This window comes from Lytechinus pictus, chromosome 5 (assembly GCF_037042905.1).
Source record: "Lytechinus pictus isolate F3 Inbred chromosome 5, Lp3.0, whole genome shotgun sequence".
Classification (NCBI taxonomy): Eukaryota; Metazoa; Echinodermata; class Echinoidea; order Temnopleuroida; family Toxopneustidae; genus Lytechinus; species Lytechinus pictus.
The window spans coordinates 42,033,022-42,060,908 of record NC_087249.1 but is presented as its reverse complement, the minus strand read 5'-3'; the positions used below and the strand labels follow the sequence as shown (position 1 = coordinate 42,060,908).

The 27,887-nt window shown below is 38.0% G+C and overlaps 2 protein-coding genes across 2 annotated transcripts; one reads left to right on the top strand and one right to left on the bottom strand.

Annotated features, from left to right (window-relative positions):
- Window positions 1-645: 645 nt before the first annotated feature.
- Window positions 646-14,852, bottom strand: LOC129261400 (uncharacterized). The gene is made up of 6 exons (XM_064099511.1): window positions 14,784-14,852; window positions 9,566-9,716; window positions 8,708-8,862; window positions 8,114-8,287; window positions 7,135-7,232; window positions 646-5,413 (listed from the first exon to the last, which is right to left on the bottom strand). Exons 1-6 carry the CDS (start codon window positions 14,850-14,852, stop codon window positions 4,234-4,236), a joined length of 1,827 nt encoding a protein of 608 aa, XP_063955581.1. The 3' UTR covers window positions 646-4,233.
- Window positions 12,851-26,887, top strand: LOC129261986 (uncharacterized). Its single transcript, XM_054900008.2, has 2 exons — window positions 12,851-13,232; window positions 21,611-26,887. Exon 2 carries the CDS (start codon window positions 21,646-21,648, stop codon window positions 23,473-23,475), a length of 1,830 nt encoding a protein of 609 aa, XP_054755983.2. The 5' UTR covers window positions 12,851-13,232; window positions 21,611-21,645; the 3' UTR covers window positions 23,476-26,887.
- The last annotated feature ends 1,000 nt before the right edge of the window (window positions 26,888-27,887 follow it).

Sequence of the window (27,887 nt, the reverse complement as noted above, 5' to 3'; positions counted from 1 at the left end):
TAATAATAACAATAATAATAATAATAATAATTATAATGATAAATAATAATAATAATAAAAATAATAATGATAAAAAAATGACAATAGCAAAAAAATATACAGTATGTCTATATGATCATGGTAATATGGGTTCTGTATCTAATTAAATTTTCTAATAAAAACATTAACTATTGTTTACAAGTTAGGAAAATTACAGTGAGGTATAGAATATAATGCTTTTTATAATCTCCGGGCTACAGTATCATAAGTTATCACATACATCAAAGACAAGACATAAACCAGCTGCGACAGTCGGGTCCCAATTATACATACTTATTTTAAAACATAATAATGTTAATGGCAAGAGATTTCATTTCATAAATGATTGTTTTGATATGTATATTGAAAAAAAAGAGAAAACCCTACTTGAACTTCAAGCCTTAATGATTTGGTGTCATGGTATAGCAATATTCAACAGCATTCTATGTTGTAGGTTTGTATTTTTACAGGGCTCTCTTATAAAGCGGTTTTGTACTGAAGAGACAACCATGGGTAAATAAAACAAAATATATCAACTAATATTCTACTCTCTCAAACTTACCCGTTTAAATAATATATATATATATATATATATATATATTTTTTTTTTTTTTTTTTTGGGGGGGGGGGGGGTAACGCCCATTTCCAGTGTTCAAATCTTTGGCTTTTTAATGAAAACCTCATCGGGCATGTAGCCCAGTGGCGGAGCTCCTGTTTTAATGCTGGGTTCGATTCCCATACAGCTCATACAAAAGACGGGACACTCTGCCCATGCACTACCCATGCAGATGCCCGGGGCAGTCTGATTATAGAGGTGTAACGGTGGCGTATCATTTGAGGCTGGACCAGCTTACGGAGCAGTATCATCACTGAAGTGGGTATGAATTGAACACTAATTAACCAAAAAAATCATTATTCATCTAACAATATAAAACATAGCTGTTCGCCAAAACCACATTCACACCATGAATGCAAACAGAACTGCGAAATACAAAATGGAAATGACAACGCATCGACAGACTAAGATATGACAAGTCAAGAGACTGCACAAAAATAGAGAAAAGAAACAAATAGATAGACAATAAATACAGTTAGCAGCATCTCAATGGATTCAAGTCGAAGAACATGTTTTATAATAATCTTAAACTAATTGATAAAAGCGGAGAGTTTTAAAGTTTTAGATTTCAAAATTTTGTAAGAAGCCTATATAATATTTTGATGGGTCATGTGGTAAGGGATAACATCGTAATATATACTGTCTGAATTGAACTTTACAAAGGAATGCAGTAGGAGGGGCACATAGACACTTTCTAGTGCTATAAATATATATATATCTAATAGGACTACTTTATACACGATAGCTGGAGCGTGATATACCTCTTTTGATTTACTATCTAAGGAAATGTTGAAAGAAAGAAGAAAAATGAAATGGCTAGTTTTCTTCGAACAAAACATAAACCATATATTTATCACGTGATCAACACGGCTCATAGTAATGCTTTTATGAAAATAATCCACGCACGGCGTTCCATAATATCATACATACGTTAGTAATGCTGACAGAACTACTATTTTACACTTCTTATAGACTACAAATGTTGATTTCATAAATTTCTTAAAAATTAGAGAATGCAAAACTCAGTTCAAAATGTACACTGTAGGTATTGTTTCGTCCAATCGTCACCGGAAAACGACTTTTCACTCGCACCTGAACAATCAAGTTTAAAAATCTTTTCTCAAATACATTAGTAATAGCTATTGGCAGTGCTAACCAGTCTTTATGCAACCACATGTCTATGAAATCGTTCTGCATAAAATAATATTGGAAGAGTCATCTCTTCCACAGTCATCCCATACCTTTTGCCACAGCTATTCATCTTTTATTTTAAGATTTATTTTCAGCACTCTCATTTTTTCCTTCAAATATCATACACTCCGTCCACAACGTTTCTATGCATCCTCGTATGAACGTCATAGTATCGACAATATGCCGGGAAAGTCACACACATGTTGATTATAAGTCACAAAATATATACGTAGTAAAAAAAATATTACACGCAAGTACTGAGTTGAGTCGTAAAACACCGTTTGTTCTTAAAAAAACATTTCTTCGTAAAATACCGCCATCTGTTGACAAGATCTGGACCAATTGTAGAGACTGAGTAAGAGAGTTGACCCGACGCCTTCATTATTGAGTTTACGATCCTCTTCATTGGAACTGGTAAAATATCTCATGATTTAAGGCAGCAAATGCTACTTTCATATAATCATTGATTAATCTACAACCAAGAGTCTTATTATGACTTAAATGGCACATATTAGAAAGGAAACCACACCTCTTATCTTCAGTTTGGGATCAAATTGGATTTGGGAATAAACGATGTTTTGGTGAATAAATTTAAAGGAATTTGTTGATCATTGATTAGACAGATCTCAAGGCAGAGTGCCGATCAACCCATAACATAACCCTAAATCACTGTCCTATATTATTTTGAACACACCATGTCATAGTCATAATCATTTTACTATGGCAGGCATCTATTCAAATTATTTTCCTGAATACCTCGTTGTCACATAAGCGTGTTTCCATGTCCCTAAAACTTACTTGTCGCAACAGAATAGTCAGCATCAGAGATAGGGTTACTATCAGGAAGTATCCGTCTCCCTAAAACATATGTATTCCAACAATGTTCTTGAAATGAAGTTCTTCAGTGTATGCTGTCCACTGTGATAGCTGTCACCATCGCATGTGGTTTACCCGAGTATAAGCTACTCGGACAAGTATTATTCAACTGCTTCTGATAGTTACTTGGTTTTTTTTTTTTTTTTTTTTGGGGGGGGGGCGCCTTCTTTAAAGGGTGTCAAGAAATTCGTCATGATCCTTAGTAGGTCATTCGTTCAGTTCTGTCCCACTGGTAGTTCATAATACAAGGAAATATAATAATAACAAAATGTGACCTTTGTTATCATTCTAATCTGTACAATCTACTCGATCTGTGCAATAATTAATTGCTATACCCTAAGATTCATTCTAAACAACTACAATATTACATGGTGGTATTGTAATATGAAAATGATCAATATTATCAATTAGATGATCATAAACATTAGAAGCTTGTCTTTAAAAGAAGAATGTTCGATTCCATGAGCATGATGAACGTCAACGATGTGAAACGAAGTGCATTCGAGCTTCAGTTTGGTATGTGGTAGAAAAGAAAAGATGGCGGATCAGTTGGCCGAGCTCCGTGTTCGTTTCAGGAATTCAAAGTTTGCCCAAAGGCCTGTATCTTCACCTTCCAAAAACGGAGAGCAATGGCCGACCTGCAGATCCGATTCAGACCATCAATATCGATATCACATGAAAAACAAAGTTCAAGCATCGCCTATCTTCCGGTCAAATCACCTTCTTAAACCAAATGCTGCAGTAACCTCCAAGAACGTACTTCATTTTCCTAAGATGAAGACTGGGTCATGAGCGTTTCCTTTAGTTAATAACCTCATATTGCTCACAAATCATCGCAGTGCAACTCTTCATTCCAACAAATAATCGTGCGATTCGCGAATACGTGCAACGACCAAACACGCAAGATCGCAAGTGCGAACTTCGCTTAATTGTGTTCTCTATCCTCAAGCAAATTCACTGTTATAAAACAGACATTTACCCGTTAATCGTGACTTCACAGAATTAAAAGTAGAGATACAAATTAAAAATCGTAAATCGTAGATTTTCATAGACAGTTTGTAAGCTTTTCCACTTGCTTCGCTAACCTCCATCTTATCATCAAGAGACCGGAGAACTTTCTTATTCGACAGCGGATAGTCTACCCACCATTATTTCTTGTTCATGAGCTCAGGTCTAACGTTACTTACGAGTTCAAGCGTGATACAATCATCTACACCTGGTAGATCAGTTTTGATTAACTCTTCAAGAAAAGGAGAAAAACACCGATGACAATTTCCATTTGGCGTTAGAGGGCAGGGCGTTGCTAGATTTGATTGTAATTCAAAGGCGAGGAATTATGATAGAGGTATAGGGGGAATTGTTGTATATGTTGAAGGTTGCAAGATTTTCGAAGGCATATTCACTTCCTGGCAATGATCATTTTCACTTCGATTTCAAACGTGTCGATGCCAAGCTGCACACTCGGCTTTCATTCTCGATTCCTTGTGAAAAGGACAATCTGATACCAGAATAGGTTCCCGACAAGGGGGTCTCTACACCAATGTTTCCTGGCCCCAGAATTCACCATCTTCGTCAGAGGTCAGAAACTCCCACCGTTTGACCCACTCCTCATCGTCGGCGGAGGCATCCCAGGACGTGCGCGTCATTGCAAGTGCCGTCCTGCCCGGGTTCCCGACCATCGTGTCCTTAGGAGGGGTACCTCTGACCTCTGCGGCATCCGTGCTTCTAGGGGTATCCGGAGTGCTTGGAGGTGTGAACCAAGCTGAGCTAGGTGGCGAACTTAACTCGCTGTTGCTTCGCACCTTACTTACATCACTCACCGACCACTCGATGTGAGTAGGTGTAACAGTGGTGTGGATTGTCTTTAAACCGACTTCTTCTGAAGGCGATGATGACCGGGGCTTCGGTTCCGAAGGGGGTTCCCGATTGCCAACGGAATTGTTGTTAACCTCGGAATTGTCAAACCACTGCGACCGCTCTAGATACGACCGCCTGGGCATCTGGGGTGAGTACAGGCCCGTGGGCTGCGTTTCAAACACAGGAATCCAAATATCACTATCTTTTTTCGAGCTACCGGGCTTAACACTGCCGTACTCGGGCGGTTGTGACACAGAACGCTGACGTGGGCTCGTCGACGTGACGCGGAACGTTTTTGGCGAAGGGCTTCGACTGTTGGACAGACCCTTATGCTGCGGGATAACAAGGCGAGGTGGTGGGCGGTGGGTTGAGGGTGATGTCCGGGGCGGGGCACTAAATTCAATTCCACCGGTTGGTTGTTGTTCCTGCGACGACTCCACCGAATCATTTTTGCTATCATCGCCCTCGCTTTGCTCCTCCTCGGGATGCTCCGATAATGTATACGCATCCAACATCGTCACTTCATCACAATCAGCCAGCATATTGTTTCTACGCGCACTGGTAGTAGTCCTTGCGCTGGCCGACCCTGCGCGCGGTAACGAGCTAGCCTTCTGACGAGCTACTTCCGCGCTCACTTTGACGGAACCACGGAGAAGCCATTCGTGGGCTCGAGGATTTCCTTTGCGTGTCTCTAAACAAATGTCGTCTGAGGACTCGAACATGTCTGTACCCATGTTGTTGCATTCGTGAAGTTCGAGAATGTTTTCAGAATGAGACATGTGGAACTCGCCATCCTCATCAGCTCCCTTGGCTTCCATCGGTTCAGACGACTGAGCCTCTTCACTTTCCTCCGAACTGTGGAAAGAAATAAAACAAATAATCATAAATCACTAGGAAAATGAACGATCTGATATCTTGACGAAGGCCTATAGTTTGTCTTTTCCAAAGAGTAAAAGGCATTAAGACAAAAACATTCCTTACAAATATCGCAGTATTGTCACTTCTTACTCTGCTAATTAAAGGAGAATAAAAGAGAAAAAGAACAAATAATAGTGATTTTTAATGATAAAAATGATGTTAAGAATAAGAAGGAGTGGATGAGAATGAAAAAAGGGGGAGTGAGACAAAGGAAATGACGAAAAGGGACGAGAGCGAAGAAAAAAGATAAAGAAAAATGAGAAAGCGAAGGAGGGGGGGGGGGGGTGGAAGAAGCACTACGGCAATAATAAGAAGAGGAAGAAGATGAAGACGAAGGAGGAGAAGGAGAAGAAGAATAAGAAAAGAAGAAGAAGAGAAAGAAGACGAAGGAGGAGGAGAAGAAGAAGAAAAAGAGGAGTAGGAAAAAGACAAAGTAGAAGGAGAAGAAGAAGATAAAGAAGAAGAAGGGGAAGAAGACGAAGAAGGAGGAGGAGGAGAAGAAAAAGAAGAAGAAGAAGAAGAAGAGACGAAGTAGAAGGAGAAGAAGAAGATAAAGAAAAAGGAGGAGGAGAAAATGATGATGAAGAAGAAGAACAAAAAGAAAGACGACACAGATGCAAGGAAGGATGAATCTTTTCAGGCCTTGTGACGGCTTGCGATTTACGAAACATGTACACACCGCCATCTTCAATAATAATTTCTAAATGATTCAATGCTATAATAATTTTCTTATGATCAATATTCACGAAAAATCAGAATTAACTTAATTATTTTGGCAGTAAATAATTATACACCGCTACCATAAACAAATCGGTTGACGCGGCAATGACTTTGGGAACGGATGGGTGCTGGGCCGGGTGTAAGCTGCGATAAAAACACCTATGGATTTATGTTCATGCATCTTTTAAAATGTGATAGAAATTACTTTGGATTTTGCATATGGTCAGCGCACTGAAGTTGGGAAGGTAGGATTTAAGCTATTGTACTGTATCATGCTAAAATCATTCCAAAGACCTTTTATCACCTCCTTAAAGCGATTGCGATTATCAAAAGAAAAACAAAACAGAGAGATAGTTTCTTTTTAAATTAAAACCGATAGAAAAGAGAAGAAATAAATAAAATATGATTGGACGTTGTTCCGATTCCAATTGATATGGGTCTTTTGAATAAGAAAATAAGTTGAATATCCGTAGTTAAAAAAAAGACAGACACATTTCTCGATCAAACTTGAATTCAGCTTATTTGACAAAATTATATTTCTTATATCTAAACATCCATTAATATCCTGATATTTTACAGGAAACATGGTTATTCTAAAATGGAAGCATCGTCTCACAGTCCTTTAGATATTATGATTATGGTTCAAGAAATTAACCAATAATGATAACAAACATAAAGAGAAGCCTGATCTGTTTCTAGTATAATTCTGGCCTAATCTAGATTGGCTCCTGACCATCTTAAATTACAGGATTTCAGTAACTTATAAGGTTAAACCTGTCACTCTAGCAAGGTTCATTTTATTGCTCATAGCAGATGAAATAGTGGAATTTGAGTGGTAGATAGAAAAATTGTCACATAAATTTTGCATCTCTTCTTCATACTACACTATATGAAACAATCATAGTATTTCATTAGTGCTAAACCTAACCCGCATTTACCTTAATCCCTGAAACTTCTTATTGAGGAGATAATCGAGGGCTTCTGCGTCCATATCTTGAAGTCTTCGGAGAACCTCATCGTGCATTTCACCCGATACCTGAAAGTCATAATAATTATTTTAAAGTTAAAGGTTGAAGACAATAGTTACAGCAAACATAAATTTCATGAAAAAGTCTTTAAAAATCAAGGTTAATCGCTACCATATCATCAGAGATCTGGTTCTGGTACATTGAAATAAACTTATCTTTGTGAAATTGTGAAATCTGAGCTATTACCTATAATTCTGATGATCACCATCACAAATGGGCATATGTGGGACAATGTATTAATATTGTTTAGAAAAATACCCGACATGATTATGGAATTGGTGTCAAGTCGTAATATATTTTCTTTAGCTATTTGGTCTATTTTTTCATAATAAATTATCTGAGAGCTTTCAGATTCAATATATTCAATATTTTTGCCTCCACACGATTATTGCAAATACACATTCCCCACTCCCTGAGGAGTGTTCCAGTCAGATGCTGAATGAGGTGCTCACAATGATTGTCAAACCACGAATGACTTTTAATCTACCCGATGCCCATTTAGCACCTAAGTGGAGAAAAGCAAATGCAACAGGGGCGGAAATCTCTCCCAAAAGGTAGGGGGAACGAGGGGCTGGAAAATTTGACAAGCAAAAAAAAAGAAGGTTATCATCCCAAAAGTAAGGCCATCTTGTCCTAAAATACGTGATTTATTTCGATATTGAATGATGTATTTTTTACCATCATAAAAGACCACAAATAGTAGGGGGGCATTTGATATTGTGTCCCCCCTACTATTTTGAGTAGGGGGGACACGTCCCCCTTGGGATTTCCGCCCATGAAATGCAAATGCAATTCTGAACAATATAGATGCCAAGTCCTACAGGGATTTGAACCCCAGACCTTGTGGTCCAAAGTACAGGCATTTCATCATCATCTGAGTAGGACCTACCATGAACATCTCGTCATGATGGTCGATGAGCCGATGTACAACATGGATGACGTCACGATTCTCTTCCATGTGGTCGGCGGCGTCGCCCTTCAGCTCCCCTGATTTGGTCCGTCTGAGAATATTTGGACCGAACAGTGTGGCAAGATTGATAGAGTCCATCTTATTCCCAAGTTGCTGTTTAAGACACAGATAAAGAGAGTCGAAAGAAAGGATGGAGATTGGTAGATTCAGCATAGAAAACGGATAATATCAATATCTCTGTCAAAAATTGCTGATTGAATGTCTGATAACTATATGTTTTCATAAATTTGAAAATGGGATGTTCTAATTACTAGTAATCGATCCCACTGCATCTTCAGAAAAACATCCCAAACATCATTAAGACCCCCGAATAAGTTTAAAGATCCTTACTTTTGCTGATGGGATTCTTGCAATTAAATATAAAAACACAAAAGCAAGCAACCCCGACCCCCTACCCACTTGCCTTGATCATCACGTTGAAGTATAATTATAATACACTATTGTAATACAATTTAACCACATTGGCGCCCCTATCAGCCAAACCTGTGCTGTGATTGGTCAGTTAGTGCCTACCTCGTGACCGTCCGCATCTATGACGTCGGCGGAATGCAAGGCGACGATGCGGAGGAAAGACAAGAGCGCCCTCAGTGTGTCACGGTGTGCAATGGGTAAGAGGTACACCAGTAATCGAAGTGCTTCTTTCTGCTGCTCAATGGAGTTAGAAAGTTCTGAAAAATATGTCAGAATGGGGTTTCAACATGATTATTATACATTTTTTTCATTCGAAACGAAAATAAATATATAAGTAAATAAATAAATATTGCCTGAGATTAAGGATATAAATCTCACTAGTATAATAGTGAAATCACACTTATCATTTTTTTCTAAATGGTGAATATTCAGGTGAAAGAGAGAAGAGATACAGGGAGCAAGGGATCAAAATGTAAGACGGAGAAATTGATAGATACAGACTGATAAATATAAAAGATAGACATGAAGATCCATAAACGCACAGAGTAAATTAAAGTGAGCATTTGAAATTTCATTATTCCGGTTCTAAAAGTCTAATTCCATGACAAATCCCAAGCAGCAAAACCCGGTAAGATCTGGATATTTAACCGTGGTGAAACAAACAAATGAACATAGCAATACCTACTTAATGTATTAGCAGCTTGTGTCAATATATTGCCCCAAACTGTACGCATACATGATTTGATTTGAATATATTAACATATTCATAAATCACATTACATAAACAGATATCATAACGCTAAATAAAGGAGACATATGAATATTCGTATAAATGGTACAGATCCAGATGGATCTCCGATGAATGATTTCTTTTCTTATTAATTATATGTGATGTGTAGATATATTCTCTGTCTTCACAATTCTTTCAATAAAGATAATGATTTTAGACTAATAACTTACTTGCTGTTCCCACGAATGCCGTGTAGAGTTCTCTGGTTAGCAAGGGTTCCGGCAGATCACGGAAGTATTCTTTCAACAGTGCCCCTACATCGTGCGGTGATATCGAACTATTTAGCTGAACCAAGTCACCAACGTCTAAGTCTTCACGTAACTATTTACAAAGAAAATAATATGAAATAAGGAGAATAACTCGACAATTCAGTCAATTATTAATTAAAATATTACTTTGTTAAGGGGATATATTCAATCACTGTTTGTGTGAAATATACAAAAATTATGGAGGTAAGCAAAATTAAAATTTGTAATGTAAAAATGCAATTAAAACAGTGGTGTGCCCCCTCTTTTAAAAGTGAAAACCTTTTTTTTTTGCTTTTCATTTTTTTTCCGTACGAAATATCCTTATTTTTTTATTTTTTGGTTAAAAACCTTTTTTTTTGCTTTATGAAGTTATGAAAATTGCCTGAGTTTTATGCTCATAGAAGATTTTTCAATCATTCTCATTTTAGCATTCGTGTGTATATGGCGTATTTTAGGAGCTTCCCCTATACTGCATACTCAATACCAAAATGACATCATCTATAAACGCTAAAATGAGTTTTTAAATCTACACATTGGAAACTTTTGAAAACATTCAAAAATTCATAAATATTGCCTTGCTAATCTCAGACTTTGTTCAAACTTTCACAGATTTTCATTTATTTTCTTTTAAAGCAACTTTGGATTTGGGTTGGATTCATTTATAGTGTTTGGTGCGAGTCGTGTAGCCGATTAAAGAAGGATAAATGAATTGTTTGTATGTGGGAGGTTGAAGGGGGATGATGAGTGTAGCGTAAGTAAAAACTAAGCGCAGGAAACGAGACTGTGAAAAAACATATTACCCATATCTTTAAGAATTAGGATTGTTAAGGTGAATCACCTTGGTTTTTACTTTTTTTTTCTTTCTAACTATTAAAGTATAGATTAGGAAAGAAAATCTCTTTATAAGTTGAAACTATTGTTATTTGAATAGGGCGTTTGGATATACCCCATCTGAGCTATTTATTGTAACCATTTACCCAGAAATATCAATAAGGATTACAAAAACAATTGTGCTCTATCACTTAATTCTTCCCTTCCCTGAACAATAAGTTCTCCACAGTAATACTTTGATTCATATTGAGTAGAATAATAAATAAATTTCACTCATAATGTTGTTCATGTCTGCATATTTTGGCAGATCATTTTTTGGTGCTTAATGGTATTTTAAGTACACTTTTTATGATTCATGAAAACCCAATTAATATTATGTTTGTTATATTATGAAAAAAGGTTTTATACGAATGATATGAATGCATGCAGAAGAGAACGATGAATCAAATTAAATCAAAATACATTTCTATATTTCGTTGTCATGTAAATGCCATCGTATAACAACGTTATTAGAGCAATTTTTATTCATATCAAATTAAAATCAAATGAGACACTACATTTGGACACATAAAATATTTGTGTTTTTCAAATATAATTGATGTCCCTTTTCACTATTCATACAAGTCACTACAACACTAAATCATTTCAGAGGGTGTACATCTGTATCGTCTTGTTGAACTATATTTTAATTTTAAATGAATCCTCAAATCATTATAAGGAAACATACGTTGTACTCAGCGGCGTAACAGGGGTCGGTGGCCAGAGGGGGCAAGAGCCAAAAATTTCCCGGTCATATCATGGTATGAACAGGCGTAATGGTGTAATGAAGCGACTATTTTGAGAAGGCCAGATATTGCGTATCGGGCAGAATTTATCTTTAAAAACAGTTGCGAGCGAGCGAAGCGAGCGAGCAAAAATTTGGACCTTTTTAATACAAAAATTCAATTTTGTGATTGATATTGACATGATATCCAGAAAACAATATATTTCACTTTTTTCTCTTTAGATTCCTTTTTTGTGGTCTGTACGATACGCCACTGTGAACAGGATTCTTTGTGGCATTAGCGTGAAGAGTAAAAAAAGAAGAAAAAACAAAAGGGGAGCAGTATAGCACATGTGCTAAAAAGCTGCTCCCGAGCGAGCGAGAAAAAAAATCACCTTTTCATGAGAATCTAACTTTGAGCTATTTTTTGACATTATATTCAGTAAATAAAATCATATCCTACACTTTTCCTTTGCTTTTCTTTCCTCCTTTTTTTAAATTTTTGTTTGTAGAACTTTTTGGGGCCATGGCCCAACCCTTCCATACGCAGTGCTGTGCGGTTGGGGTCCGGGCGGAGCCCCCGAAACTTCTTGATATCAAAGCCATTTAAACCTCGCAGATTGCCGCTATTTTAATCAAATCGCGGTCATATACAGAATATAGCTTTTACACAACACATTTATTCAACCCGGTTGCATAATGAACCAAATATTTTTAAGGGGCAAAACATAGCAATGTGGGAAAATTTGTAAAAAAAAAGTCGCCAGCATGCAAAGCGAGCTGGAAAAGAAATTGCCAATTGAAATTAAATTCTAATTATGTGATAGCTTTTTCCATTGTATTCAGCAAATAACGCATTTCATTGTTTCCATTCATTTCATGATATACGTTGTCTCCTACAATTTTTTTTATTTTCTCTTGGGTGTGGAACCAAGACCCCCCCCCCCCCCGCGCCTGTATGCCAGTGATTGATTGTGATTGAACGGGGGGCGTTATAGAGCCATTTGAAGGTTATGAATGAAGAGCCCCTACTGCGTGGGGTCTGGGGCAAAGCCCCGGTAGCTTATTTGCATAAAATTTAGCAAGCTTATAGCACAATGTTGTATGCAGTCCATCTTTTTTCCCGCTCTTTAATTTCAATCATCGGCAGCCCGGTCGTGTTATTTTTTTTCCTTGTCCCTTTTCTTTTCCAATTTAGCTTTTGACTAATTACTCTCTACCTTCGTTTCCCGCTATTGGTTGCCATTTTGTCATCTTTTAATTCATTTCCCACCGTGCTATTGCATTACATAGGCCTATTTCGGAATGATTTGTTCTTTCTCAAATGTCAGTTCTTCTTTCGTACATTTTCCCGCTTTCCTTCCTTTTCCATTAAAAAAAAAGTTTTTCTTCGTTTTCTTTTCCCTTTCCTTTTCCTCCTTTCCTTTCCCCTTTCCTTCCCCTTTCCCTTTCTTTCTCCCTCCTTTTTTCTTTTTCCCGTTTTTCTTTTATTTTCCCGGTGAAATCCGCCAGGGGGGGGGGGCAACTTGCCCCCCTGCCCCCCCCCCCCGCCTGTTACGCCACTGGTTGTACTTCACTCCACAGTTCAGTAAAAAATCACAATACAACGGCCACTTTTCTTGCTTCGTATGACCATCCCCAGAATCAATCGATCGCTATTGTCTGGCTCTATTCTCGGGCGGTCATCTTCGATCCAAATTCTACCCCCACGAGCTTCTCCGAACAAAAGCCCCCTTTCAAACGGACAACGGGCATGCCGCAAAGTGTTCAAGAAGTAAACAGAAATTTCACTTCAAGAAACAACATGATGTCGCATGCAGGAACATTCATTTGGAGAGATCTGAACGATGACATTGCTCTACGTGCATGGAATGCTCAGTTTTGGCGCCAATGAGAGTTGAAACAAGAAGGAACTAAATGACAAAACACTACCATTTGGATATCACATCGTCTGCTAGCTCTTGGATGGATAAAGGTGTCGCACTTCAAAGACAGGTAACGAGATATATACGAAACCATATCCACTGTATTCCTAAATGTGGATGCGTAGCTACAGAGAGTATACAACACTGCGAAACGCAGGTGTTAATTTAACACCAGCCTTGTATCTATATCGGAACACGCTAGCGAAGTGTTCAAACAACACCACTTTAGAATCAAACCGATGTTGGCTTATCACAACACCAACAGTTCTCTGTAGTAGTACGCTGCAAAATCTCTGGTGTTGATTTAACACCAGCCCGGAATCTATATTATGTCCACACCAGAGAAGTGTTAAACAACACCAGTTTCGTTTTGGTCTAACACCAGATAGGTGTTTATACAACACCAATTAGTATTAAAACAGCATCGGTTTGGTTCCAACTTTTATTTCAATATTTTACAGCCATCACAACTTCAATTACAGATCTTCAACAACAACAATAACACTCCAGATGTGAAGGAAAAAAACTCCGAGGTTTATAAAATTAAGTGTCGACTGTATTTTTTTGTTTAACCAAGCCGGTTATAATTTTCTTTTGATTTACCATTACGACTCTCATAACAATAAATCATAAAAATATTAATATTAATAATAATGATAATAATATCAATCTCCTATTTGTCTTGGGTAGGAAATTAAGTTATTATCTGATCTTTCAGCGGGCCCTGCATAATATCATAATTGTGGTGTTATTACCCTTATTCCACACTGCAAAAACTCTGGTGTTGATTTAAAACCAGCCCGGAATCTATATATGTCCACACCAGAGAAGTGTTAAACAACACCAATTTCGTTTTGGTATAACACCAGATAGGTGTTTATACAACACCAATTAGTATTAAAACAGCATCGGTTTGATGATTCCAAACTGGTGTTGTTTCAATACTTCTCTGGTGTGAACATATATAGATTCCGGGCTAGTGTTAAATCAACACCGGAGTTTTTACAGTGCAATACGTCGAGCACCTCACAAGTCTTTGATATATATGACTCGACCCGGGATCGAAGCCACGACCTCCGGTTCATTAGGCGGGTGCTCTACCTCTTATGCTAAGTTCACACCAACGGCGAATGCCGCGCTTTAAATCGGCGATCAATTCGGCGTCATTTTTGTTTACTTTTCAAAAAATCTCACGATCTCCTCAGATATGTTATGCTCTGATAAGCTCTGATACGCTCTGATACGAAGTTCGTTCCCGCTTTGGGCGACAAATTATTTCCCGAATCGCTACGGCTTCTCACGCTTTGATGCCGATTGATCAGGATTTAAGTTCTGTTACGCAATGACAAAATTTGAGATTCTGATTGCATCCCTATGGAAGCTTAAAAGTGCCACCCAGATGTTCAGATAATCATCTCGTCATGTCTACAATCCTTGAAAAGGATGATCAGATGACAAGATCTTGGATCTCGTTATGTCTACATCCCATGGGAGAGATGATCAGATGACATCCTCCACAGGATGTAGACATGAAGAGATTCAAGATCTTGTCATCTGATCATCTCCTCCACAGGATGTAGACATGACGAGATCCAAGATCTTGTCATCTGATCATCTCTACCACAGGATGTCGATATGACGAGATCCAAGATATTGTCATCTCATCATCTCTCCCACAGGATGTAGACATGACGAGATCCAAGATCTTGCCATCTGGTCATTTTTCTAAGGGATGTAGACATAACAAGATTATTATCTGAACATCTGGGTGGCATCTTTAAACTTCCATACATCCTGCCTCTGATCCAGAGTATATATAAAGATGCAGCAGATACACGAAATCATTGCATCTTTGGCAGAAGAACAAGATATGAAAGTTCAATATGTACCAGAGTATGAACCATCTTATGATGTAGACATGACCTTTGTCTCCCTGCTATATAACTACATCCTAGCCCTCGAGGCAGAGTAGAGAGAAGAAGAACAGCAAAGACAAGAGGAGATTGAACTTCCAGCAGGAGGGAGAAGACCATTCATCAGGTGCTGCTGGACCAGGCCATGGCTCACTGAAGAAATACGACAGCAGTATGGCCAGTACACTATCCTCTTGGACACACAGCTGAGGTTAGAGGACCCTGTTGCCTTCACAAACTTCACTAGAGTGACCCCTGAGGTGTTCGATGAGATCCTTGCGAGAGTGGCACCATTAATCCAGAAGAGACTAACTTCAGGCACCCTTTGTCAGCTGGCCTCAAACTGGCAATCACCTTGGGACATCTGGCCACTGGGGACAACTACAGATCACTGGCATATGGTTTCAGATGTGCAGGGGGTATCTCAACCATATCAGAGTTGATTCCATGAGTGTGCAGGGCCATTGTAGAGGCGTATAAAGATGAGGTCTTCAACATACCTACCACCCCTGAAGCATGGAGCACCATTGTCCAGCAGTTTGAACAGAGATGGAATATCCCCAATGCAATTGGTGCCTTGGATGGAAAGCACAGAGCCATTAAGAAGCCAGCAAACACAGGCAGTCTCTACCACAACTACAAGGGGTTCTTCTCTATAGCACTGCTGGCATTGGTAGATGCAGAGTACAAGTTCATCTGGATTGAGCTGGGAGGTAAAGGACACATGTCTGACTCCCAGATATTCACAGACTCTGAGCTCTTCGAATGCCTAGAAGATGGGTCCATAGGGCTGCCCCCACCATGCCCTCTCCCTGGAGAAAATCAGTCTGATATTCCCTACTTCATCCTTGGTGACGATGCTTTTTCCCTGAAGAGCTACATGATGAAGCCATACAGTAGAAGAGGGATGAAAGATGAACAGAGGATCTGCAACTACAGGATCTCAAAGGGGAGAAGAGTGGTGGAGAATGCCTTCGGCATCATGGCCAACAGGTTCCGGTGCCTGTTGGGAACACTGGAACAGAAGGTAGATAACGTCAGAGATTTGGTGGAGACTGCTGTGGTGCTCCACAACCTGCTGAGGAAGAGAGTGGCACTGGCAGCCAATGCGGTGGACCACGAAGATGAAGAGCACAACTTCGCACCAGGGGCCTGGAGAGATGGACCTCACTGGGAAGATGTTCCGCAACCACCTGCAAGGGGGAACCTCGCCACTGTGGATGCCAGACATCAGAGAGATAATCTCAGAGAATACTTCGTCTCTCCAGTGGGTGCTGTTGACTGGCAACAAAGAATGGCTGGGGTGGTACTTCCTGATTGAGTTAAGAAATGAGTGGCTCAGATATCGTCAGAAGCAGATGATGAAGATAAAGACTTTTGTGTCTGGAAATAAGAACATTCTCCCATATGCACACTTTGTTTATTTTTAATTTAGTTTTTGTATTATGTGTACTTGTGAAGATGTTATTATTATTGATGTTATTGTTGTTGTTATGTAATTCATCTGCTTGTAAAAAATATTTTTACCCATGAAAAATCAGATAATACTACTATTGTAACTCAGGAGTGAAAATTTAAAGGAATCAAATCGCAGAATTTGAAATTTAGATATGTGCGATAAAAGATCTTTAAAATACGCAATTTTTTGTTAAATTGATTATTACAAATTATTACAAATTGATTTTCTTACTAATTAAAAAATTAGTAAGAAAATCAAATTTATATGTGAGAGCGTACAAAGTGGGGTCACCGCTTTGAACCAAGCTCTCTTAAACTCTGTTAAGCTTTCCTACGACTGTCAGGAAAGAAATTTAATTATAAAATGTTTAGTTTAAACATGTGTTCAACATACTTGTCCAGGTTAGGGTTGTCTTGTAGACAAGCATATACATACGTTTTGAATATTTTAAAGGCAAGCGTTGGAAACGTTTGATACCCCCCCCCTTTAGAATACAAGTGTACCAGGTTGATGCCATATTTCGTATTAGGTATACTATAAGCATTTTCATACAGGTGTCATAAATAGTTAATACTGTGCTTTAGCATTGAAGAATGTAGATGTACAGATGCACAGGAAGTCTTTTTGTTATTAAGAATGTGTTGCTTTATGCACTCATCTGCTATTGAAATTCTTTGAATTACGTTATAGAAACTTTACAGTTATTCCTAGTAACGGTAGGGTATATTAGGAGGTTAATTTAAGTAATTCAGAGAGAACCACCTAAGCTAGAATAGACTACAGATGTTCGTATAGGCAGTCTAAGCTAAAACTGAGGGACTACGTCGGTGACGAGATAACGACCCCAGCTGCCACCGGTTCTCCACCGACATGATTCGACACAATTCATGTCATCATTGGGGGCTCGATCTCGTCCACTAATTCGTTAAAGCCACATCTCTCTGATCTGGGGGCTACTCATCGAGGGGCAACAGTCTGCGGAGGCCGAGGCCGAGTGGAAGAGACATCGCTAGCTGCGGAGGCCAGGAACTGGACCGACCACCAGGGCCGAGTGGGGCATGTCAGGCCAGATGAGATGATAGGGGCTAGAGTCAACGATTACCGTTAAGTTAAGTTGTATTTTGTTATGTCTGTGTATATTTTCATGTACAAATTATTGTAAAACCATCAAAAGAGAACATCAGAAAGATTGAAGAGATATGATTAAATCTTTTTAATAACTGTATTCATCAGTTCTACGTATTCTTTATTTGGTGTCAAGCAGCAGTAAGTAAATAAAAAAAAAAGTCACTTCCCACGTGACAACGACTTTGTTAAGCTTTGTTAAGCTTTGATAAGCTTTAATACACTCTCCTCGCTTTATGCAATCCGTGACAGATCGCTTCAAATTTTTAAACAGTTTAAACAAATTTGGCGCTCTTACCGAATGTCCCGAATGGCTCAAAGCTTTCTCATGCTCTATTACGGTCTTTACGCTTTAATTAAGCTTTGTTACGCTTTGCCGCCGCTTTGCACGCCGCTTTAAAGCGCCATCAAAGCGCCGTTGGTGTGAACTTAGCATAAGCCACCATGTCCACTCTCAACTATCTATTTTAATGGAGCACGCTTCCAAGAGAGTTGGGCCGATTGCACGAAACGGTCTTTGCAAGGACCATCTTCCGTGGTGCCGATTTCTGATGATGTGACGCTTTCAAAAGAAATTATCAGCAAACATAATTATATCATTCGTCTGTTGAAGTAAACGAAAACCACTGCTCACTAATGATGTAGTATTTATGTTAGTATATGAAAACAATTTAAAAATGAACTAAATAATGTTAATAGTGCGCCTTGTACCACGCGTCATGATAAATGGGCGACGCCAAAGACGGTCCTTGCAAAGACACTTCTTTCGTGCAATCGTCCCTTGGGTTCTTAAGAATTTCTTTTGCAATTACCATGCCGTTCACAAGTTATACAACGGGTCAAGATAATCTCACCATCTAATTGAATATAGCGAGTGGCAGGCCACGCTGTGCCATTAATTTCCGAGATGGACTTTCGAAAGCTTGCCTTAAATGGAAACTAATTCTCCACGGAAAGAGATTAAATGACTATAAAATTAAGATCGATGTAGAAGGAAGTCGCCTTGAACGTGCAGAGCTTGAATGAAAAGATGGACTTCTACCGGATACTTTTGTAGTACGGTTTCCCTCGAGGAGACGATTCACCAAGAGAGAATAACCAGATAGATTAATCCTTGAGGCTAAAAGTGAAACCACTTAAATATTCATTCAATCATAAGATTTGAAGTATATTATCTTAGTATATTATCGAGAACAAAGCGAGACAACGAGCCGCATGTTGATTTTTGACCACTCTATAAATTCCTATAGGGCTGAAGTGACGACAAATAAAATCATTACCATATACCTGTCTTCTATTAATAACCATAATGATGATAATGATGATGATGAAGATGATAATATTAATGATGTTCATGATGATAATGATGATGACAATGATAATAATTATGTTTATGATGATGGAAACGATGATAATGATGATGATGGGAATGATGATGACGAGGATGTATATGATGGTGATGAAGATGATGATTTTGATGATGAATCATGATGAAAGAGAAGATGACAATGATGAAGATGGTGATGATTATGATGTTGATGATGATGTGAATACATTCAAATATAAACAGACATTTTTTATCTCCGATGGTATTCTATATAATATAAATTCCCTGGAACGTTAGAACGTGTGGAGAATATTAAAAATGTATCATTAAACCATCAGGTTATCATGTTTGTTAGCAATATTTTTATAGTTACACATGTATGTATAAATGTATAACTACAAAACTGGGATATGTTCCAAACCAGCCTAATTGGGAACACTTAAAAAAAATAAATATGTTTTTCAAACAAAATTATTACATAGTCTGCACTTTTCAGACTAGCGTCCCAACAACAGAAGGAAGATAATTTAATACCCAGCTCAAAATGAAATCATTTTTTGATATTGAATCCTTTAACCAATCTTGTGCTGAATAAACAATGTTCCTATGGGAGTAGCTTTGACCAAAAGAGGGTCGATTTCCATCCCACGGACATCGACCTTTGCCGATCGAAATATTTCCCCTTCGAAACCAATAATTTGCCCACGTTTTCATCTAATGAGGATTAGACACGAGATTCAACGAGAGTAGACCCGGCTACCACTATGGTAACTCTCGTAGGAACTCGGCATGACAGCTTTTTGCTGGTAAACGCCAAGCTGGCATATAACCAATTACCTAGTTTTATCAGTCATTGCCGCGGCTGACCTTATAGACGACAGATATTACTCTCAGGCCTTTAACAAAAATCAAAGTGGAGACAATGGCAGAGTGGGGATTCGAACTCACAACCTTAATTGCGATTAAAAATTATGTAGAAATGATTTCTTTTTCCTTTTCCGAAACATATAAAAATTGTTATCCAGCGACTTTAGGTCTTGAATACATTTTCGTCGTAATCGATGCCATTTTTCAACAGTGCAGTTCTGAATAGAATTGGCCTCATGTTTGAAATGCGATTGATAACGAGCATATGATTATTCATTGATATTTTGGGACTAATATTCTTTGAGTACTATATTGACATATATTGTTCTCAATAAAATACATTATCAATGATAACACATATTTCGGTTTTCGAAATGAAAGTTATTCTTCGTCCGAACGATAAATGAGTAATTCTACGCCATCTGCGGTCGGGTCAGACCAGCCCAAAACACATTAGTTTGAAAAGTCTATGCTTCTATGCTGTAGCTAGAAATGTAATGCCACGGTGGAGTGTTAGAATATTTCGCTTGCCGAAATAACCGTTCTAGTCAATATCATATTTTCAGTCTACACAAAATTTCATTTTAGTTTATGTTGACAATTATATGCAAGGATATAATATGAAAAATTACAAAATGGAAAGAAAAGCACATATAGCACCAAGAGCAACTATACGTCAAAAATCTCCACCCCAATAAGACTCAAGTGAAGTATTTAAGAATTTAGCAAATACTATACGAATCACTACTCTCCGATAATTACTTAAAGAGGATGAAAGAGTGAAATATAAAGTCTAAAATAGGGTTTTTCCAATATTGTGTTAAAATGGAGCGTGCATATTTGTAAGGTAAAATACACACGAATGCCTGCTTCTTTTGCGAAATAATATGCGAAAATGATTGCATTTTTGTGATAAATGTAATGAAGCCAGGCCCTTCCTCCTCCATTTAATGTAGATATCGGGCAAGTTCGAGTAAACTCAATACTTTAATTTCAAGACGAAAAAGGAGAGTGCGATATTTGAGAGATCATCGTTTGCAGCAAAAATAGATGAAGTTCGCATCAACCATTTTGTTGAATGCAAATCGTCATACGAGGAAAGCAAGAGTTCATCTTTATCATGATAATGGTACTTGATCTCATTTGGATAAATTTGACCCCAGCGATTCTTCTAGTGACACTAGCTTTAAAGCGTTTCCTGCAGTCTGCCCCAGTCTGCATGCATCCACTGACCGTAAGCATCTATCATATCATATGATCCTCATATAATGCATTCCAATTAATGCATCCCTAAACTGAAAACAAAACATAAATATGGATTTCATAAGTTTCTAATAACAAAAATGAAAAAAAAGTTTATTAACTTTATAACTTGTCGACAGGATTATGTATCCCCATTTATTATTTACAAGACTGCGTAAAATTTTGTTGGGATGGTCATGTCAAGCTTCAAACCAGGAATGCCTCCCAACCCTCTCACAGTATACATGCATACATCATTTTACACAATTTGACACTTCTAAATACAACTTTAGTCAACGGATTTGCAGTGCATGAATTAAGTATTATCCCCAGTCTAATTAATAACCTCTATCAGACTATCCTACATTTGTATTAAACACAATAATACAAATTACCGGTAATTTCGCTATCGCATTTTATTATCTAATGCACAAATATTTATCAAACTGTTATATTTTCACTTTTGTGAGGATTCCCCCAAATATACACAATTATGGTTCCTGTTGTTCTTTCAGAAATCACCTGATTTGCACAACCAAGCAAGTGCGTCATGAGAAAGATGAGACGAGGTATGATGACGAAGCGCCAATGGCTTTTCATCTTGGTCATCGTCAACGGCGTCTTCCTCTACCTGAACTTCAAGGTCCTCACTATCGACGATATCAGACAATTCTCAGAGGAGCTTAGTTCGAACCTAAGAAAGATTCGGCTTCTGGAACACACATACGCCGAACAGTGGTCCTCCATAGCTAATGACAAGGTCGTAGAAGAAAGAGGAGGAGAAGGGAAAGAGTTCGTCTGGGAGAAAGTTGAGAATCTCCATCTAGCGTTGCCTGCGTATGAGAAGATGAGACACACCTTATCTCGACTTCAAGATTTCCAGTTTCTGTTCTCCAAGAGGGTAAACCAGATACGGATCTCTCAAGAGATGTTGACTTACAAGTCGGTCCTGTGGAGAGGTGACGTTGAGCGGCTGCAGGATATCTTCGTGGATGTTCTTCAGACAAACCGTAGCATCAAGGTTGGATTGATAGGTGGCTCACTGTCAGCCTCGGGCCAGACCATATGCCCTGAAAGGGCTTGTCTTTTCATTGATCACGTCAGGAAATGGCTTGAGAAGGTCCTGCAGACGGACGTCACGTTACACAATGCTGCGATCTCCTTCGCAAATAGTGATTACTTTGCTTGGTGTACGGAACCACACCTGGATGTGGATGACATGGATATTGTCATATGGGAGTTGGCGACGGATGACTATGTCATGCGAGCTCACAATGACAAACTTCGTTACGACCATGCCGCCCAACCACAAGAACTTCTCACACGCCATCTGAAGGAGCTGCCTACGAAGCCATTCTTGATGTACGTCAATTTTATGTCACCTGAGAACATCCGCAATCGGGATTGCGTCAACTCGGAGTATTACGCGGGAAGACATCTCAGCAGACACTACAACGTCACATCGGTAAGCTGGTGTGCAGCTGTCTGTTCGAGTCTCTGGCAACTTGGGTTTACACCAGATGAACTCATTCACTCAGGAGATTTACTTAGTGAGAGGGCCCACGAACAGGCTGGATTGTTTGTCATCAACTTAATGAAAAGTATCCTAAAATCTGTGACTTTTCATCACATGAATCTGACCAGAACAAATGGATTATACCTTCAGAAATTGGTGGAACTGCATGACGTGTTTATGGCCAACTCTAAAGAAGTTCACAAGCGTGAGACACACCAACTGCAGCAGCCTGATTTTAATGCGATTTGGAACAGAAATACAAAAAGAGACGTATTAAATAGCTCTGGTGATATTACAAGCAAAACAGACTTATCAAAACCTACCAAATCTGTTCCAAAACCAGTGAAGAATGTCATGCACATAAACACATCGGGTAGGCATTTTATGAGACCTGAACGGCGTCTTAATCAAAGATCTCGATTTCCTGCAAAGTGGATCCACAACTCGCAGTGTTGGCCGCTCTCCAAACCCCAGTTCATCCCTGACCGCACATTGGCTCTTTCAAGAAACGACGGGTGGGATGAAGGTATCTCCGATAAGGAAAACTGGTATACCAGCAGTAGCTCCCAGAAGATCATAGAGTTCTCTTTCGAGATGGCGCCACCTCTGCCAAACCGAACGTGTATTCTTGCATTGGCAGTGATGGCTTGTGACTATTGCGGTCAGGCCCTTGCTTGGTTGGACAACCACTTTGATGATGCTGTCCTGGTTGGAGGAAAATACGGAGGCCATGCTTTTCGGGTCATCGAGGTCATGACAGACGTCCCTACCGGAAGACATACGTTCAATCTAAAGAGTTTGGAAGACATGCCTTTCAAACTCTCTGCAGTCATGGTCGGTCATAAAGACAATGCAAAGTTTTAGCGAGCAAAATTAATTGTTTTATTCATCTATCACAAGACTTTGAGGTGCAATTTCAAGAAATCTTGTCGACTTTGTCTGCGAGCTAGTGACCATAGTCGTCCGTCCTTTTCGATACGATGAATATGTAATTTATTATAATCTGTTACAAATTCGATCTTTTTTTTTATCTTACACCTCAAGAGTACATCTCCTATTGAGTAGAATGACTTGAATTGGTTAAGTATCCTTTTAAAAGTACATTCCATTGGAAATAAATCCATTTGAATAATCATCTAGATCATTCGGTATCAAATAAGATGATAATGATTGAGTCTTTCAACGTACCCGTAAACATCTAGTCCTCAGTTATCTCTATCAAGATCATCTATCCCATCTGAAATGCCTTTGCGAAACAAATTCCAAAACGAGAACATAAAAACCAAAGGAAAAAAAATCCCAGGGGCTGATCAGGGATACGATCATCCAGCCATCTCAGATCGATGACAAGGATTTCAAAGCTTCAAAACTGTCGGGATCGTTAAGTGCTTTTGTCCCCTCGAATTTTGACAGAAGTTGTCAGAAAATGTTTTTGTCGGAAATCCCTCAGCACAGGGGTGACCTATGGCCAGATGTAGATTGGAACGGGGAGAGAGGACGACGAAGATTAGCATTTGGTGAACTACCAGTGCACATTCATAAATACATGGGATTTTACCGTACGAGTGTTATGTACTTTCATGTATCATATTTTTCATTTCGTTATCATGATCATTTTCATTTGCTGAATAGCGCAATGACATATACCAATGGTATCATACAAAGGTGGTACCAATACTCACAATCGTCTTTATAATACAAATAACAAGTAGGGGGCAACGGTTTCAACATGAGTTCATAAAGAATTCAATTAACTGATTACTGATGAAGTGTTTTTTTTGTATGAATAAAAAAAATGTGCCAAAGAATTTTGAAAGAAACGCTGAAATGTCTTACATGGAAGTTGAAGTGGTTAACCGGCTTCTGATGACGTGGCATTATGGAACATTAATTGATATAATAATCAAATAATTATACACCACCCAAAGAAGGTCGCAAAGACAGCTGCATCGAAGCTTTGACAATACCAAATACATTTGGGATACCGGTAGGACTAGTATTTTATATTTAGACATGGTTTTTGTGAACCGGAAAAGCATAAATCTCAATTTGCAACTTTCAAGGATATGTATTCTTCCACGGTTTGCTTCTATCTACACAGGTCAATGGACACCTGACTGCAAAAAAAGGTAACGGTTGTGCGCCAGAATCGCGCCATGGCTAAAGCTACGGGTAATAATGACATTTTTTCATAATGCATTCTGCAGGGCGGAGACAAGCGCTTTATTAAACAATTTGGATTTTCTTTCCATTCTCCTGAATTATTTCACTACTATTGATATTATGATGATGATAATTATTGATATCAATTATCATGATTAATTTTGTTATCATTATTTCATAATTACAATTATTGTTATTTGGCCCGTACTATCATCCTTATCATCATTCCTATTATCATGACAAAAATTATGATATAAATAAAACAGCAACGTTATATTCAACCTTTAGCGGCATAGGGTACCGTTTCAAGAAACCTTTTTCGGTACACACTGACTTCAATCCCATTGAACCATTCGTATACTACGATTAAAACGAATTCAACTTATATGGAAATGGCCGAGTGTGTACTTTTCCCATGCATAGAGATTAGTATATATCTCTATGACTTTTCCTCCGAGTTCCTTGAAACGACACCCACATCGTAACATCATCACCGCAATAGTACAGTGTTGTTTATTGGAAAATTGTTTATCATAGCAAAGCCTCAAAATGGAGTATGGAACGCTACACGGCCCTTGAACTTACTGATCGGTAAATCGTATGGGGATAAAATGTCCATGCACACATAATCCCGTACGGTAAAGCTAAGCTGGATAGCATTTAATGAAGTTAGTAAAGATAATCAGATAATACAATCATTCTTATTGAAATATATCCATGGTATAAGCTGATTATTTTGTACTTTTGCAATTTCAATGCAAGCTATGAATAGATGAATTACGAATCGCATTCAATAGAGGAAGATGACATAAAAAAAAATTAAAGTTAGTGTTAATCAATCGTTTCATATACTGAAATGGTATAACATTCAAATACATAAATACAAGGAAACGTGTGTGTTTTTCATACACAAACTAACAAAACAATTATCGTTATTTTAATATTAGTAATATTTTTTCCCCATGTTAATACCTTGTTTGGTTATATTCATTATTATTACACACTAAAAACGAAGAGCTACGAAGAGCTAATTTAGCTCTTAAAGAGCGTGTATAGTGACTGCACTTCGGAGTGCTGATTTTTCTCGTTCAAATTCGAACTAGACAAATCAGATGTCCGAAGTGCAGTCACTATACACGCTATTTAAGAGCTAAATTAGCTCTTCGTTTTGTTAGAGTGTATTATTATCACTGTTATTATTATTATTATCATTATCATTATCATCATCATCATTAGTATTGTTACCATGATCGCCATCATTTATTATACTTGAATTTGTCCAATATATCAAGGCAATGTTTCTTACTATGCACGCAGCATGGTGGAACCGGTCAATAGTTTTATCTAATTCACCGGTGCAAAATGACATCAACATTAGATATGAAACTGGTAGGATCATTCATAGAGAGCGTTCTTTTAGGAGACCACGAATGACTGGATATGTCCTGAATAAACTGCCTTTCGAACAAAGTGATGAAAAGGAAGGTTCCTGAAAAGTATGGTCTATAGGAAATATGAAATTCTGGTAATGCCATATTTAGCTTATGACAATTGTGTCTCAGTGACGTAAGTTGTGATGAAGGTAAAAACAAAATTGTTGTTTAGCCAACTCTGGAAATTGCCAATACAAGCAAATTTATTTCATTTCCAATTAGACAATCGTGATGCAAAATTTTTGACCCGTAGTGATGTAATAATTTTGTGATCAGGGCGCAAATATCATTTCCATCTTTAATCTGATACAAAATCAAATGTCTTCAAATATTGACCTCATTTATTGATTTTGAAAAATGCAACACGAATGCAATATACTAATTTTAAGAAGTACTTGAAAAATTATTGTCTCGTTCGGGAAGTGACAATGAGGGGGTGTCTTAAATGTGTAAAGGGAGGCGGGGCAATCGTGTGCGCACGCTAGAGAGGGAGAGAGAGAGAGAGAGGGAGGGAGAGAGAGAGAACCAAACTGGCATTAACGTTTTGAATATTTTGATTTCCCAATACAATTAACACAAGATCCTCCTTGCCATTTTAATTCGTTTTAGGTTTCACAAAAACATGATTTGATGTTTCTTTGAATTAAAACTTACAATAAAACAAAAGTATGAATACGTTACATTCTGGTTATTAGGTTTTTCTTTTGTTCTATGTCGAAAACGAGAGGTTATAATTTTTGTTTTAATTCTTAGTAAGTGCATAAGACTGCTTATTAATACTCAATATGGTGAGTTTTTTTTTATCAAGATGTAAATTTATGCTCAAGATAAGAAAACGAAAACATAAAAAAGGAAAAATACATGAAGACTAACTCAAAGTAAATCACAAGATATTTTTTTCGTATAAAACCATCGGGAAGAAAACGACGGCAGGATATCTTAACGGAAAGTATTGAAGCAACGAAAAAGACGAGAAGATAGATAGAGCGAGAGAGAGAGAGAAAGTATGCGTGTGAGTGAGAGAGGGGGAGGGGAGAGTTAAGATATATATTTTTGATATTCTATCTTTATCGTTTCCTCAAGGCAGAGCTTAGGCAAATATTCAATGACAATAAAAGACGAGAAATTCGTGACTTTCAAGACCATAAATCCTTCCAAACTAAATGACGAAGTTGATCATCGATTGTAGACGGAGATAAGGAAACTTCAAGGACAAAATGTCTTAATTACAGCTGAGCTTGGATTGGTGGAGATAAGAATAGAAAGATGACATTCAGGATAGGACATTCAAATCGTATTTACAAACGCCGTTTCATCATTCAAGGAGCTACCTGTGGCTTGTACTGACAGTTGTTTACTGAAAGAAAACCACTTTTATTTGCAGTGACTTTACGGATTGTCAAAATGTGAGAACAAATTCGTTGGCTAAAGTGGGATTCTTTAAAAACTAAATAAAATACAGTATATACTATTATCTTTACATTAAAAACATTTACATTATTCAAGCCCTATGTTGCGAACTTAAAAACCGACTTCCGGTGAATCCCGTTTCAAAGACAGAGTTAAATGAGAGAAAGCATCCTGCCTAGAACATGATTTTTTAAAGATACATCTGCATTGCAAAGATCATTCCTGATTCCATGAGGACATTTTCGCTCAAGTTTAAACTTAATAATTCAA